This window comes from Puma concolor, chromosome A3, assembly GCF_028749965.1.
Source record: "Puma concolor isolate L17-30 chromosome A3, mPumCon1.1.hap2, whole genome shotgun sequence".
Classification (NCBI taxonomy): Eukaryota; Metazoa; Chordata; class Mammalia; order Carnivora; family Felidae; genus Puma; species Puma concolor.
Genome location: NC_141669.1, coordinates 19,418,577 through 19,432,187, shown reverse-complemented (window position 1 = coordinate 19,432,187; position 13,611 = coordinate 19,418,577). Strand labels below are relative to the sequence as shown.

Genomic DNA, 13,611 nt, shown 5'->3' with positions numbered 1-13,611 from the left:
TTTCCACCTGAAAAGCTCTTGAAAGGTAAGTTCAGGGGTTGCTTGTAGTGAAACCAAATTTCCTTTCTGTGACAGTGGCAAAAACCAAGAGGGGGTGGGGGAGGGAGGGTGTGGTGCCTAGGAGACCCTGGAGCCTCGTCTTGACTCTGACTTGCTCCATGACTCTAGTAAGTTGACCTACGGTTTCTGGGGCGTGGTGTCACTGATGGCTAGACTGCTGATCTCTGTGGGAGTAAGACCATACCTTCTTGAGTCCTTCTGCCTACTTGGTTGAGCAGGAACCTCAGAGGTAACTTCAGAGTCAAGAAAATACACAGGCATTAAACATCTTCAGCAGGACCTCGGCCTCCAGCTCCAGAAGCACCTGTCTCTCCCTGTCCCCTGTCCTGTCAGACCCACATCCACACCTGTCAGCGCTGCTGGTTTGGGCTCTGGATTTTGTAGTGTGAGATTTGTTTTGAACATTGACAAAAATCAGGTCTTACCCACTAAATTCCTGGGTTAATGAGTACAACTGGAAAAAGATCTGCTTTTTAGAAGGAACCACGCAGGCTATAGGAGCCTTGATTCTCAGGGAGCACATCTTAGGGAGCTAGATGAACAGGAAAGATTCAAATGTCCCTCCACCACAGCCCCCGTTTCTGTCTAAACATAACCACTGAGCAAAGAAGGGCTGGAAAACATAACTCAGAATGTTCAAGTTAAAAAAAAAAAAAAATCTGCCATTCTGGGTATTAATCCTGGGCACTTATTTGTTAAAACTTAGATGTAAAAGAAATATGGCCAGTGTCAATAGAAGAGACACCACTCAACATCTGAAACCAAAACACCTGAATGTATTAATTAAGGGAAAGTTTGGCTGGTCAGGCGCAGCCTCACTGAGCAAAGCAAATTGCTGATCTTCTATAGGGTCTTGAAGGCAGGTATGGGGCGATGTCCAACAAGTCTGCCTCTGACTGGCTGAGTTCCAAAGCCTGAGACAGTCTCTGATGAGTCAAGGCCAGTTTAAAACCAGTTGTGGGTTTACTTGTGACCCGAGCTAAAGGATAATCCTTTTCCCAGGACAGCAGGGACTTGAATTCTCCCTGGGATGAACTGTGGCTACTGCCATTTCCCCATGTCTACATGTGTCAGGGTTCTTTTCAGATTTAGGACAGAGGAGCCTGCAGGAGGTGAGTCAGACTTCTACAAAACTCCAGAGGACATTCAATGTCCACGCTCCTCACAACTCCAGTCACCTGTTTTGACCTGGGACTGCAGCTCTGCCTCTTAAGAAATGAAGTTCTCTCCTGACTGAAACGTGAGCCTAATTTTCTGAAGGATGAGGGAGGAGGGTGTGCCCTTAGACTCCTTGCGTCCCCTGGAGAAGGACTGAGCAGATAGGAGAGATGCCCAGCAAGCCACCACCGACTCCCTCACCCGCCCCCCCCAGTGCTCTTCAGAATCAGGACTCTGCGGCACGCCAACAGGATAACCACTCTCTGAAGGGGACCGAAACCCTGAGCAATTTGACTGACATGACAGAGTCTGAGTGGGGTGTGTGTTCTGGTGATTGGACCGGTGCTTTGGCACTAGACGGCCTAGACTTGGAATCGAGACCACCACCACTTTCAGCCGTGCAGCTGACATTGAACAAGTTACTCAACCCCTCTCCAAGCTTCACGTAAGGGGAGATCATGCTGTCATTTTGCTGTGAAAACTTTTACATGAATATAAATACCTCTCGCAGTTCCAGGGCTCCTGGGTGGCTCAGTCAGTTAAGCTTCCAGCTCTTGATTTCAGCTCAGGTCGTGTTCTCACAGTGTGTGAGTTCAAGCCCCCCATCGGGCTCTTTGCTGACAGCGTGGAGCCTGCTTAGGATTCTCACTCCCTGTCTCTCTCTGCCTTTCCTCCACTAGTACTCTCTCTCTCTCAAAATAAATAACTAAACTTAAAATTTTTTTTCTAATATATAAAAATATCTCACACAGTTCCTAGTTCACAACGGCTCAATAAACAGTAACTATTATTGTTTGTTACTGCTTGCAACATCTTACACTTCTGGAGAGAGAAAACCCATTGGCAGCATTTTAACTGTTGGCACACAAATGAGGAAGTAAAGCTCAGCGAAGCTTTATTACCATGGCCTCCTTACAGATGGCACCGTTCCTGGCAGCCATGCCTGAACCCCAGCTGCAGGGAGGCCGGGTGCCGCCCCAGGACTTTTGCCATCATCACTCTTCTTAACACGGGCTGTGACCCCCACCTACACTGGCCTTCCCCAGGCACCCAGGGTTGTGGTCTGTGCTGTCTGGCACCTCGAACCTGTGAACAGAAGGGAAGTGCTAAGTGTAGGGCAGGGAAGAGGGGCTGACTGGGGCAGAGAAGAAGGCCCCAGTGGATCTCACCCAACACTCCGCCCTCCTGCCTGAGCTGAGACCTTCCAGGCAGTCCTCTCCTCACCTCTCCCCTACTCTCTTTGGTTTCTGCAACTCTCAGCCAAGGCTTCCCAGGTCTTTGGACTCCACACAGTACTGACCTCTCCATGGTAGGGTGGAGGTGACTAGCTGTCCACAGAACACCTGCTCTCCCTGCCATTGTGCTCAGAGCAGCAGAGGCTACTTCTCCCAGCACCCTCCCTCTGCAGTTAGGGACAGCCATGTCCTCCCCAGTGGAACATGTGAGACCTGGCCCACCTACACTTCATGCCCAGGGAGAACTCCTCCATGACCTCTTCCCTTTTCAGGTTCCCCAGGGCAAGCTTGGAAGCCAGGCACTGAAGATGACAAAGGTTCCATCAGCCAAACTCATGAAAGAGGGACAGCCTGACACCCTGCTGACCTAACCTTTTCTGGTACATGAGCGAGAAATAAACTTCTATTGTGTGTAAACCAGACTCCATTGTTTGGCTCTCCTGGTGACAGCAGTGAGGCTACCCTTCCAGAAGGGCAGAGCTGACTACAGTCCCATCCAGATCTGACAGAGGGGCTTGGCTCTCAGTTATTCACAGAGAAAATTGCTGTGGAATGGAAACTTCCATTCTCCCATTTAGGAAAATCCGTTTCTCTCTTGAGAGACTAGGGAAAACAATGGGATTGGGTGGAACCTGGGTTAACAACCTATCTGACAAGATTTTCACGCTCTTTGCAATGGAGGCAAGAGTGGGGAGGTCAGTGAACACACAGATCCACTGCACTTAAGACACCCACGAACCCTTACAACTCCCAAGCACCCAAAGGCGTTAGGATACGGGACGTGGGAGACGAGAGGATGGAAGGGAAAAGCGAGCAAGAGCTATACATGTGCCAGTCAGATTGTGAGCTCAGGATGAGAAATCTGTGCATGGAAAATGCTTGCATATAAAACAACTTTTATGATTAAATAAATAACTTTTACGTGTGTAAACCATCATTTGGCCTAATTTTTTTTTTAGTATAAATTTCAGAAGATTCCTACCTACTGTGACTGCACTAAGGAGAACAGATTTTTTTTTCTTTTTTTTTTTTTTTTTTTTTTTTTGGGTCTGGTGTGGATGTATAAATGGTAGGAAAATGGCAGAGGAGCAAAAATTCAGGGAAAATTTTCTCTGAAAATTTCTCTGACCAGGATTTCTCTCACCTCGTGAGGACACAATCTGTCCTCCAAAGCAGGTTCCGGGGTCCCACTATGTGCACCTTTTCTGAGTTTCCAAACCCCAGACTCCCTGCCACAGGGTGCAGCAGCACCAAGCCCAGAGGCAACCCCACCATTTCCTGTGCATGAAGTAAATCTTCTGCAACATCCTTTCCACTCCCTTTTTTGCCTCCTGCCTTCTCTACCCTGGGGAACCTGTGTCACAAGGAGGGATGTGTCAATGGCTCAAATTCCAAAATCAATGCCTGTCATCTTGTGCATGTTGCAACTTGTGCCATCCCAGCCCTGCTCCCCCAGATCTCTGCTCACCACACAATTCCTCTCTTCCATTCCATTCTCCTGGCTGAGCTTTGAGGAATGAAATTGCCTTTCAAAAATGGTCTTAGGTCAGTAGTCTCATTCTCTTCATCAGGCAGATATTTATTTTCTGAACAGATAAGTTTCTCAGGACTGCAAAGAAAAACAGAGAAAAGTATTTCAACTCCATACAAACAGAATTGTATTATTCAATAATTGCTGCAAATTAAGTTAGCAAACTCATACTTCATGAAAAGGAAGGACTGAGTAGACATCACTTGGTGGCTGTCCATGTATCAGTCTCTCCCCCCCCCCCCCCACTCCTGCTGGCACAACCGTTAGGTAGGCAGTGAGTCATGTGACCCTTCTCTGGTCGTGGCTGAGGCACCTGGGCCAGAGCCTCAAACCCCTAGAGTTGTAAGTGGGATAGGGTGGCTTCCAGGCAGTCTGTCACTGCTCAAACCAGAAACTCAGGCAGGCCTGGGGCATCCATTTTCCAGCACATGCATAAGAAAGCAGAGAAAGTAAGGAAGTAGGTTCACAAAGAAGCTCTGATGAAAGCCACATAGTCCCAAAGAGGAAAGAACATGGCTCTTAGTCCCGTAAGCAGCCTGTTTGTCCTCCTGACTGCTATGGTCTGAATGTTTGTGTCCCCCCAAAATTCATATGATGACACCTAACCCCCAACGTGATGGTATTAAGATGTGGGGTTTAGGGGAGGTGATTAGGTCATGCAGGCAGAGCCCTCATGAATAAGACTAGTGCCCCTATAAGAGACCCTAGAAAACTCCCTCACCCTTCCCAACATGTGAGAACACAACAAGAAGGTGCCATCTAAGAACAAGAAAGTGGGTCCCCACCAGATTCTGAATCTGCCACTACCATGATCTTGGACTTTCCAGCCTCCACAACTGTGAGAAATAAATTTCTGTTGTTTATAAGCCCCCCCAATCTCTGGCATTCTGTTACATGAGTCAAACAAACTGGGACACTGACCATGGCTTCTGTAACAGACCAGTGATTTCTAACCTACCTAGGTTCCTCCCTCCTTTTTTTTTTTAACTTGAGGATTCTGCTTTTTGTAATCACACTGTCTCTAACATAGACACCTTGTCTTTAAGTCCTTTTCTTACTTTACTGAGCGGCCATGTGAACACACTTCCAGGTGTGTCCTCCCAGAGGGTTTCCAGCACCTCCCAGAGAAGCCCAGACCTGTGGAGGGAAAGCAGCTTTCTCCTTCATTCCTCCATTCATTCCTGCATTCATTCTTGCCTGCCTTCCTTCCTTCCTTCCTTCCACAAGCATTTACTCATCCTCTACTGCATTCCAGCTAAGTGCTGGGAACACCAGGATAAATAAGACACAGTCCCTGCCCTCAAGGGGCTTGCTGGGGTGGGAAAAAGCAGATGGAGGGTGTAATGGTATCACACCATGTGATAATTCCCTCTCTTGGCTGGACCACAATGGCCAGTAATAAAATGGAACAAAGCCATGAAACAACATGGCAGGTCAGGCAGTTATAACTGTGCTGATTTGACCCAGATATTTTTGTAGTTTATTTATACTTCTTTTCCTTAAGGGAAAGGGATATTTTTAGATGAAGCCAGAAAGGCTGGCAAGGCCCATAGCACCTTATGTGCTATGTTAAGTGTCTGGACTTTATTGTAAGGGTTATCGGAAGCTACTGAAGGGTTTTTGACTGGAGAAGTTCCATCACTTCAAAGACATTCCTCCAGCTGCTAGGTGGAGAATTCACTGGAGGATACCAGATTAAAGGGCAGAATACCACTTAAGGAGCTGAGGAGCTACAAAGTGGGGATGATGAAATAGAGCAAAATAAAGCCTTTGTCTTGCTGGAAGATGGGAAGTTATATAATTATTGAAGTCTAAATTGTTTGTTAAAATGTATAAACAAGCCAAGAAATAAAACATAAAACTTCCAAATCAGAAGGGGAAACAGTAAGTAGCACTGTTCACTCCAGTAAAACTCTGGATGAAAGATAAAAAGGAAATGTTGGAGTGCCTGGGTGGCTCAGACGGTTAAACATCTGACTTCAGCTCAGGTCATGATCTCACAGTTCATGGGTTCAAGCCCTGTGTCAGGCTCTGTGCTGACAGCTCAGAGTCTGGAGCCTGTTTCAGATTCTGTGTCCATGTCTCTCTGCCCCTCCCCTGCTCACTCACTCACTCTCTCATAAATAAATAACAATTTTTTTAAAAAGGGGAAATGTCGGGGCGCCTGGGTGGCGCAGTCGGTTAAGTGTCCGACTTCAGCCAGGTCACGATCTCGCGGTCCGTGAGTTCGAGCCCCGCGTTGGGCTCTGGGCTGATGGCTCAGAGCCTGGAGCCTGTTTCCGATTCTGTGTCTCCCTCTCTCTCTCTGCCCCTCCCCTGTTCATGCTCTGTCTCTCTCTGTCCCAAAAATAAATAAACGTTGAAAAAAAAAAAAATTAAAAAAAATAAATAAATAAAAAATTTAAAAAAAATAAAAAGGATGGGGCGCCTGGGTGGCGCAGTCGGTTAAGCGTCCGACTTCAGCCAGGTCACGATCTCGCGGTCCGTGAGTTCGAGCCCCGCGTCGGGCTCTGGGCTGATGGCTCAGAGCCTGGAGCCTGTTTCCGATTCTGTGTCTCCCTCTCTCTCTGCCCCTCCCCCGTTCATGCTCTGTCTCTCTCTGTCCCAAAAATAAATAAAACGTTGAAAAAAAAAATTAAAAAAAAAAAAATAAAAATAAAAAAATAAAAATAAAAATAAAAAGGGGAAATGTCAAGAGAGCATGACAGGACTTCCATGTTTTATATAGGATTTAGAACTTTGCACAGGCCAACAATCTTGCTGCAACAACTAGAAAAACAGAATATTTACTGCCCCACCCTAGGAAAAAAAATTTTTTGTAATTTTAAAGTCATTGGAAATTTTCAGAGAGGAGACAGCTCTTTCAGAATGAGCTGGCAATCTCTGGCTATTTTCTCCACTGGGGGAATTTGCCAACCTCAGGTAGCAGGGTACACACACTTCTCCATGGTCTCAGCATTTCTTTTGTGGATTTTTTTTTTCTCCCAGGCCTGGTTGTGATCTTGGCAGGTGGGGAGTTAACCTTGTTCTCAACTCCTTCCTAGTAGCAGGCAAGTCAAGCAGTGCATTGAGATAGGGTCCCAGTAGAGGACAGAGATACTCCAGGCCCTGATTCCAGACAGCCTTCCCCAAAACCTACCTGAAAAAGAAATAAGATGCTAGAGCTAGAACTATAAATATAAAACAACTAAAAATAATTCATTGATAGGTTTAACAAAAGAGTATTAGATATAACTGAAGAGAAATTAGTAAAATATCTAGAATCAAATATAAAGTAACAAAAAAGATGGAAAATACACAAAAAAAATGGCAAGAGACAGTAAGGATGCAGTGAGATAGTGAGAAAATCTAAAATATATTTAACTGGAGTGCCAGAAAGAGGAGAGAGAGAATATGGCAGAGGTAATAATCACCAGAACTGATTAAAGACATCAGTTTACAGGTACAAGATGACCTATGGATTCCAAGTAGGAAAGATAAAAAGAAATTCATAAAACTACAGAAAATCAGGCAATAAGAAAATTTTAAAAACCTCCAGAAAAAAAGACAATTTTCTTCAAAGGATCAACAGTGAGGCCAGCAGCTGAGTTTTCAACTGAAAGAGTAAAAGACAACGGGATAGGAGGAAGGGGAAGATGGAAGTAGAGTAGAAGGAGGCTAAACTCACCTCATCTCACAAATACAACTAGACAACTATCATATCATCCTAAATACCCCAAAAATTGACCTGAAGACTGGCAGAACTAACTCCACAACTAAAGGCAGAGAAGAGCCACATCAAAGAAAGTAAGAAATGCAGAGACACAGTCTGGGAGAGAAACAGATCATGGCCAGTGGGAAGGGAGCCATGGTAGTGGAAAAGGATGAGAGCCAGACTAACAGGGGAGCCCACAGGGGGAAAATGAATCCCCATAGTAATTGGCTTGGAAAGCAGGAGGGGCCAAATTTCATGAGTTCTTGCAACCAGTGGGACTTAAAGCCTGGAGTTCTAAGGGTCAGGGTTCTTGGCTCTGGAAAATCTCAGAGGACATCAGGAATGCTCTTGGAGAGAAGGCAGGGCAAACAACTTGCAGATATACAGCATGGAAACAACAACCTCAAGAGCACCTGGGGCACACAGTGGGGAGATCAGTTGCTCCTATCAGGGCGTGTCCCAGAGAAGCAGCATTCACAGAGAGACTCCTCCAGGAACCAAGGAATTGGCAGGTGCCATTTCCCTCCCCTACCCTTCAGCAAAAGCACAGAGCTACCTGTGGGACCCAGCACAGCACAAATACTCCCTACCTAACTTGCTTACACCAACCCTTGTCACACCCCATGCTTCAGTGGAACTGCCCTTTCTAAAGTCATGCTTGCCTCAGTCCCAGTGCAGCTGAAGATGGGCCCAAATCTCTGCCCAAACCACATTTCCTGACCTGGGAGTTTTGCAGAGCCTCAGTTCCAGGGGCGGTGGTGACAGAGCTCATTTAACAAGCAGACAGGGCACACCTAGTTAAAACACACCACATTAAGACCAGAGACCAAACACTGCCCACAACAGGCAAAGAGAGACTATGGAGACAACTGGCCTGAAGGATAAAGCAGGCAGAACAAAACAGCAGAGCACAGACACCACACACTGGAGACACCCCTGGAACTGCTAGGCCCTAGTACACAGGAGACACTGCATGGCAGGGCACTATAAGATCTCTTCTTCATAAAACCATTAACCTCAAGAACAAGAGACATAGCTGACTTTCCCAACACACAGAAACAGGCAGAGACTTAGACAAAATGAGAAGACAGAGGACTTTGTCCCAAATGAAAGAACAGGACAAGGCCATGGCCAGAGATCTAAATGGAACAGATATAAGTAATATGGCTGATGGATAATTTAAAGTAATGGTCATAAGGATACACACTGGAAGAGAAAACAATGGAGGATATCAGACCATTAACACAGAGATAAGAATAACATAGCAGAAATAAAGGGTTCAGTAAACAAAATGAAACACACACTCAATGGAATGAACAGCAGGCTGGAAGAAGCAGAAGAATGAATTAATGACCTGGAAGACAGAGTAATGAAAAGAATCAAGTTGAAAAGAGAGAAAAAAGAATTATGCAAAATGAGAATAGACTTAGAGAACTCAGTGATTCAATCAAATGTAATAACACTCATATAATAGGAGTCCCACAAGAAGAAGAGAGAGAGAAATGGAGGCATAAAATTTATTTGAAGAAATAATAGCTGAAAATTTACTTAATCTGGGGAAGGAAATATCTAATCCAGGAGGCACAGAGAAACCCCCCGACAAAATCAACAAAACATATCCAAGACATTGTAATTAAGGTGGCAAAATATAGTAATAAAAAAAATTAAATGCAGTAATCCAAAAAAGATAGTTACATACAAAGGAAACCCCATAAGGCTATCAGTGGATTTTTCAGCAGAAACTTTCCAAACCATAAAGGAGTGGCATGATATATTTAAAGTGCTGAATGGGAAAAACCTGTAGCCAAGAATATTCTATCTAGCAAGACTAGGACAGGTAAAGAGTTTCCCAGACAAACAAAAACTAAAGGAGTTCATGGCCACTGAACCAGCCCAGCAAGAAATATTAAAGGGGACTCTGAGTGGAAAGACCAAAAGTGACAGTATGAAGGCAGGAAACATAAAACCAGTAAACATGAATATTTCTGTAAAACTCAGTCAAGGAGTTCACAAAATAAAAGGATGTCAAATATGACACCATATACCTAAAATATGGGGAGGAGACAAACTATTCCAAAAATAGATAAGGAAAGAAAACTTACATATTCGTTCTATGAGACCACCATTACCCTGATATCAAAACAAGATAAAGACACCACCCACCCACCCACACAAGAATGTAGATGCAAAATCCTCGGCAAAATATTAACAAACCAAATTCAACAATTCATTGAAAAAAAAATTATTCACTGCAATCAAGTGGAGTTTATTCCTGATATACAGATTGCCAACAGATATGTGAAAATGTTCATCATTTATCATCAGGGAAATGCAAATCAAAACTACAATGAGATATCACCTCAGACCTGTCATAATGGCTGAAATCAACAACACAAGGAACAACAGGTATTAGTAGGGATGTGGGGAAAGGAGAACCCTCTTACATTGTTGGTGGAAATGCGAACTGGTGCACCACTGTGGAAAACAGGATGGAGGGTCCCCAAAAAGTTAAAAAGAGAACCACCCTACGATCCAGCAATTGCACTACTGGGTATTTACCCAAAGAATACGAAAACACTAATTCAAAGGGATATGTGCATGCCTGTATTTATAGCAGCATTAATTACAATAGCCAAGATATGGAAGCAGCCCAAGTGTCCACTGATAGATGAATTAAGAAAATGTAGTGTATATATACATACGTACAATGGAATCGTTCAACCATAAAATAGAATGAAATCTTGCCATTCACAACAACATAAATGGACCTAGACAATATAATGCTAAGTGAAATAAGTCAGAGAAAGACAAATACCATATGATTTCACTCGTGTGAAATTTAAGGAACAAAATAAATGAGCAATGGGGGAAAAAAGAGAGAGAGACAAACCAAGAAATACTCTTTTTTTTAATCAGGAAACTTTTTCTTTTCTTTTTTCTTTCTTTTTTTTTTTTTTTTTTTTTTAGAGAGAGCACAAGCAGGGAAGAGGGGCACAGGGAGAGAGAATCTTTTTTTTTTTTTTTTGCATTTTTATTCATCATTTGTTTGTGCTATAATACATATTTTATACACTATTCTTAAGATTTGCTAAATGAAACTTGACATTTGCCAGAAAATAAAGAAAATATTTTAAAGATCTACGTTTTTGTTTTTTTTAATTTACATCCAAATTAGTTAGCATATAGTGCAACAATGATTTCAGGAGTAGATTCCTTAGTGCCCTTTACCCATTTAGCCCATCCGCCCTCCCACAACCCCTCCAGTAACCCTCTGTTTGTTCTCCAGTTTAAGAGTCTCTTATGTGTTGTCCTCCCTCCCTGTTTTTATATTATTTTTGCTTCCCTTCCCTTATGTTCATCTGTCCTGTGTCTTAGGGTCCTCATATGAGTGAAGTCATATGATTTTTGTCTTTCTCTGACTAATTTCGCTTAGCATAATACCCTCCAGTTCCATCCACGTAGTTGCAAATGGCAAGATTTCATTCTTTTTGATTGCCGAGTAATACTCCATTGTATGTATGTATGTATGTGTGTGTGTGTATGTATGTATATATACACACATACATACATATACATACATACATACATACATACATACATACCACCTCTTCTTGGGGAGAGAGAATCTTAAGCAGGATCCATGCTCAGCGTGGAGTTCAACAAGGGGCTCAATCCCACAACCCTAGGATCATGAAATCAAGAACTGGACAAAATTAAGAAACTGAGCCAAAATCAAGAACTGGACTCTCAAATGACTGAACACCCAGGCACCCCCAAACTCTTAACTATAGAGAACTGATGGTTACCAGAGGGTAGGTGGGTTAGGGGATGGGTTAAATAGGTAATGAGGATTAAGAAGTGCACTTGTTGTGATGAGCACTGGGTGATTAAAATAGTTATTAAAAAATAAAATAAAAAGTCTGTGGGAAAAAAATCTTTAAAGTAGTTATGAGAAGAAAAAGAAAAATAAATAAATTTGCTATTAGTAATACTCACTGGGAAATTTGGTCAGTGTACTGGGACCAGTTTTTAAAAGTGGGCTGTTATCCTACAGGTGTGGATGGATTTTTTTATCAAGCTCCTGTACGCTGATCAAAACTATCTTTTGGGGAGGGGCACCTGGGTGGCTCTGTCAGTTAAGCATCTAACTCTTGATTTGGGCTCCTGTCATGATCTCTTGGTTCATGAGATCCAGCCCCGCATTAGGCTCTGAGCTGACAGTGCAGAGCCTGCTTGAGATTCTCTCTCTTCTCTCTCTCTCTGCCCCTCTGCCCGTTTTCTATCTCTCTCAAAATAAAAAAATAAATTTAAAATAAAATAAAACTATCTTCTGGGTAGAATAAAAAAATACAAGGGTGCCTGGGTGGCTCAGTGGGTTAAGTGTCAGACTTTGGCTCAGGTCATAATCTCACAGTTCGTGGGTTCGAGCCCCATGAACCCACTGGGCTCTGTGCTGACAGTTCAGAGCCTGGAGCTTGCTTCGGACTCTGTGTCTCCATCTCTCTCTGCCCCTCCCCTGCTTGCGCTCTCTCTCTCTCCAAAATAAATAAACATTTTTTTTTAAATACAGTGGGATATGTGTTAAAGAAAAATAATTGCTGGGGTGCCTGGGTGGCTCAATCAGTTAAGCGTCCCATTTCAGCTCAGGTCATGATCTCATGGTTCATGAGTTCAAGCCCCACATCAGGCTCTCTGCTGTCAGCAGAGATCCTGCTTCAGATCTTCTGTCTCCCCTCTCTCTCTCTCTGCCCCTACCTTGCTCATTCTCTACCTCTCTCTCAAAATAAATAAATACTTAAAAAAAAAAAAAAAAGAAAAAGAATTGCCAACCTAATATTCTTAATCCTGTGAAAACATCCTTTAAGGATAAAGGTAAAATCTGGAAAAGGCTATAGCTATACTGTGCGATTCTAACCACATGACATTCTGTAAAAGGCAAAACAATGGAGATGGTAAAAGGATCCATTCATTAGTTAGTGCACCCTTACCTGCATTTACTAGGTGTTTTGTTTCTCACAGATCTCGCAGAGGCTTTATGCCACTCTTAAAATAACATCATGTAGAGTAAAAGTGAAATGGGGCAATGTGGCATAAAGCCTGGCCTTCTCTAGGTCTTTACATTCTTTTAAGGTGTATCGTTTTCCTATAGGAAGATAAAAAAAAAAAAAATCTAAATCAACAGTCTTAATGTCAACTTAGTCACTCTTCTGGTAGGAAATCACCGGACAATTATAAGTCTCTAAAAATAAAGCCCAATGATCACAAAATACCTGTCTTATTTTGAAAAACAGCTCTCTTCTCTTCATCCATCTCTTGCCATCTTCTAAACAGGGAATCACAAAACAAAGGCAACATAACCTACAAGAAAAATAATTTCGAGGATCCAAGTGCTTTGTATTAAGCTCTCTAAGTCTGTCTGAAGCATTCGAGTATGGCCTTACTGTACACCAAAGATTAATGACCCGTGAATAATGTCGACCCGTGAATAATGTCAACCCATAGAGCAGGGAAAGGGTAAAGGTTATCTGTCTCACATTAGGACATTTCATTGAGTCATAAGTGGCTGACTGGAAGGAGGGCCTCCCGATAGAAGTAGCACACTCCATCAAGACTTCTACTGCATCAGTGCACCAGTCAATAAATATGTGCTGACGCCACTGGGTGCCACCTCCCAGTGAGTTCCTATCCTCAAGAACCTGTCTAGAACAGAAAATCATATACAGTGACAATCTAGTCATGAGAGGTATCAGAAGAGGATGCTTTAGGAGCACAAGGCAGTGAGTGGCCTGGGAGTAAGAGTGCTCCTGGGAGAGCTGACAACCAGTCTTTAAGGGTCTGTGAAAACAGGAGGGCAGGTAAACCTCAGTGTGGGTGAGTGTCGAGAGGCTGGGGTACAGAGGTTGTGGAGAGAGGTGGTTTTCTCCTCCCCATTC

At 43.5% G+C, this 13,611-nt stretch overlaps 1 protein-coding gene across 1 annotated transcript in view; it reads right to left on the bottom strand.

Annotated features, from left to right (window-relative positions):
• Positions 1–20: 20 nt before the first annotated feature.
• LOC112864085 (protein FAM228B) overlaps positions 21–13,611 on the bottom strand; it is a 46,320-nt gene continuing 32,729 nt past the window's right edge. The window contains 7 exon segments of the mRNA XM_086700128.1: positions 21–2,153; positions 2,155–2,304; positions 3,922–3,995; positions 3,998–4,062; positions 12,667–12,723; positions 12,725–12,821; positions 12,949–13,036. Of these exon segments, the coding sequence (XP_086556254.1) occupies positions 2,103–2,153; positions 2,155–2,304; positions 3,922–3,995; positions 3,998–4,062; positions 12,667–12,723; positions 12,725–12,821; positions 12,949–13,036 (582 nt within the window). The 3' untranslated portion in view covers positions 21–2,102.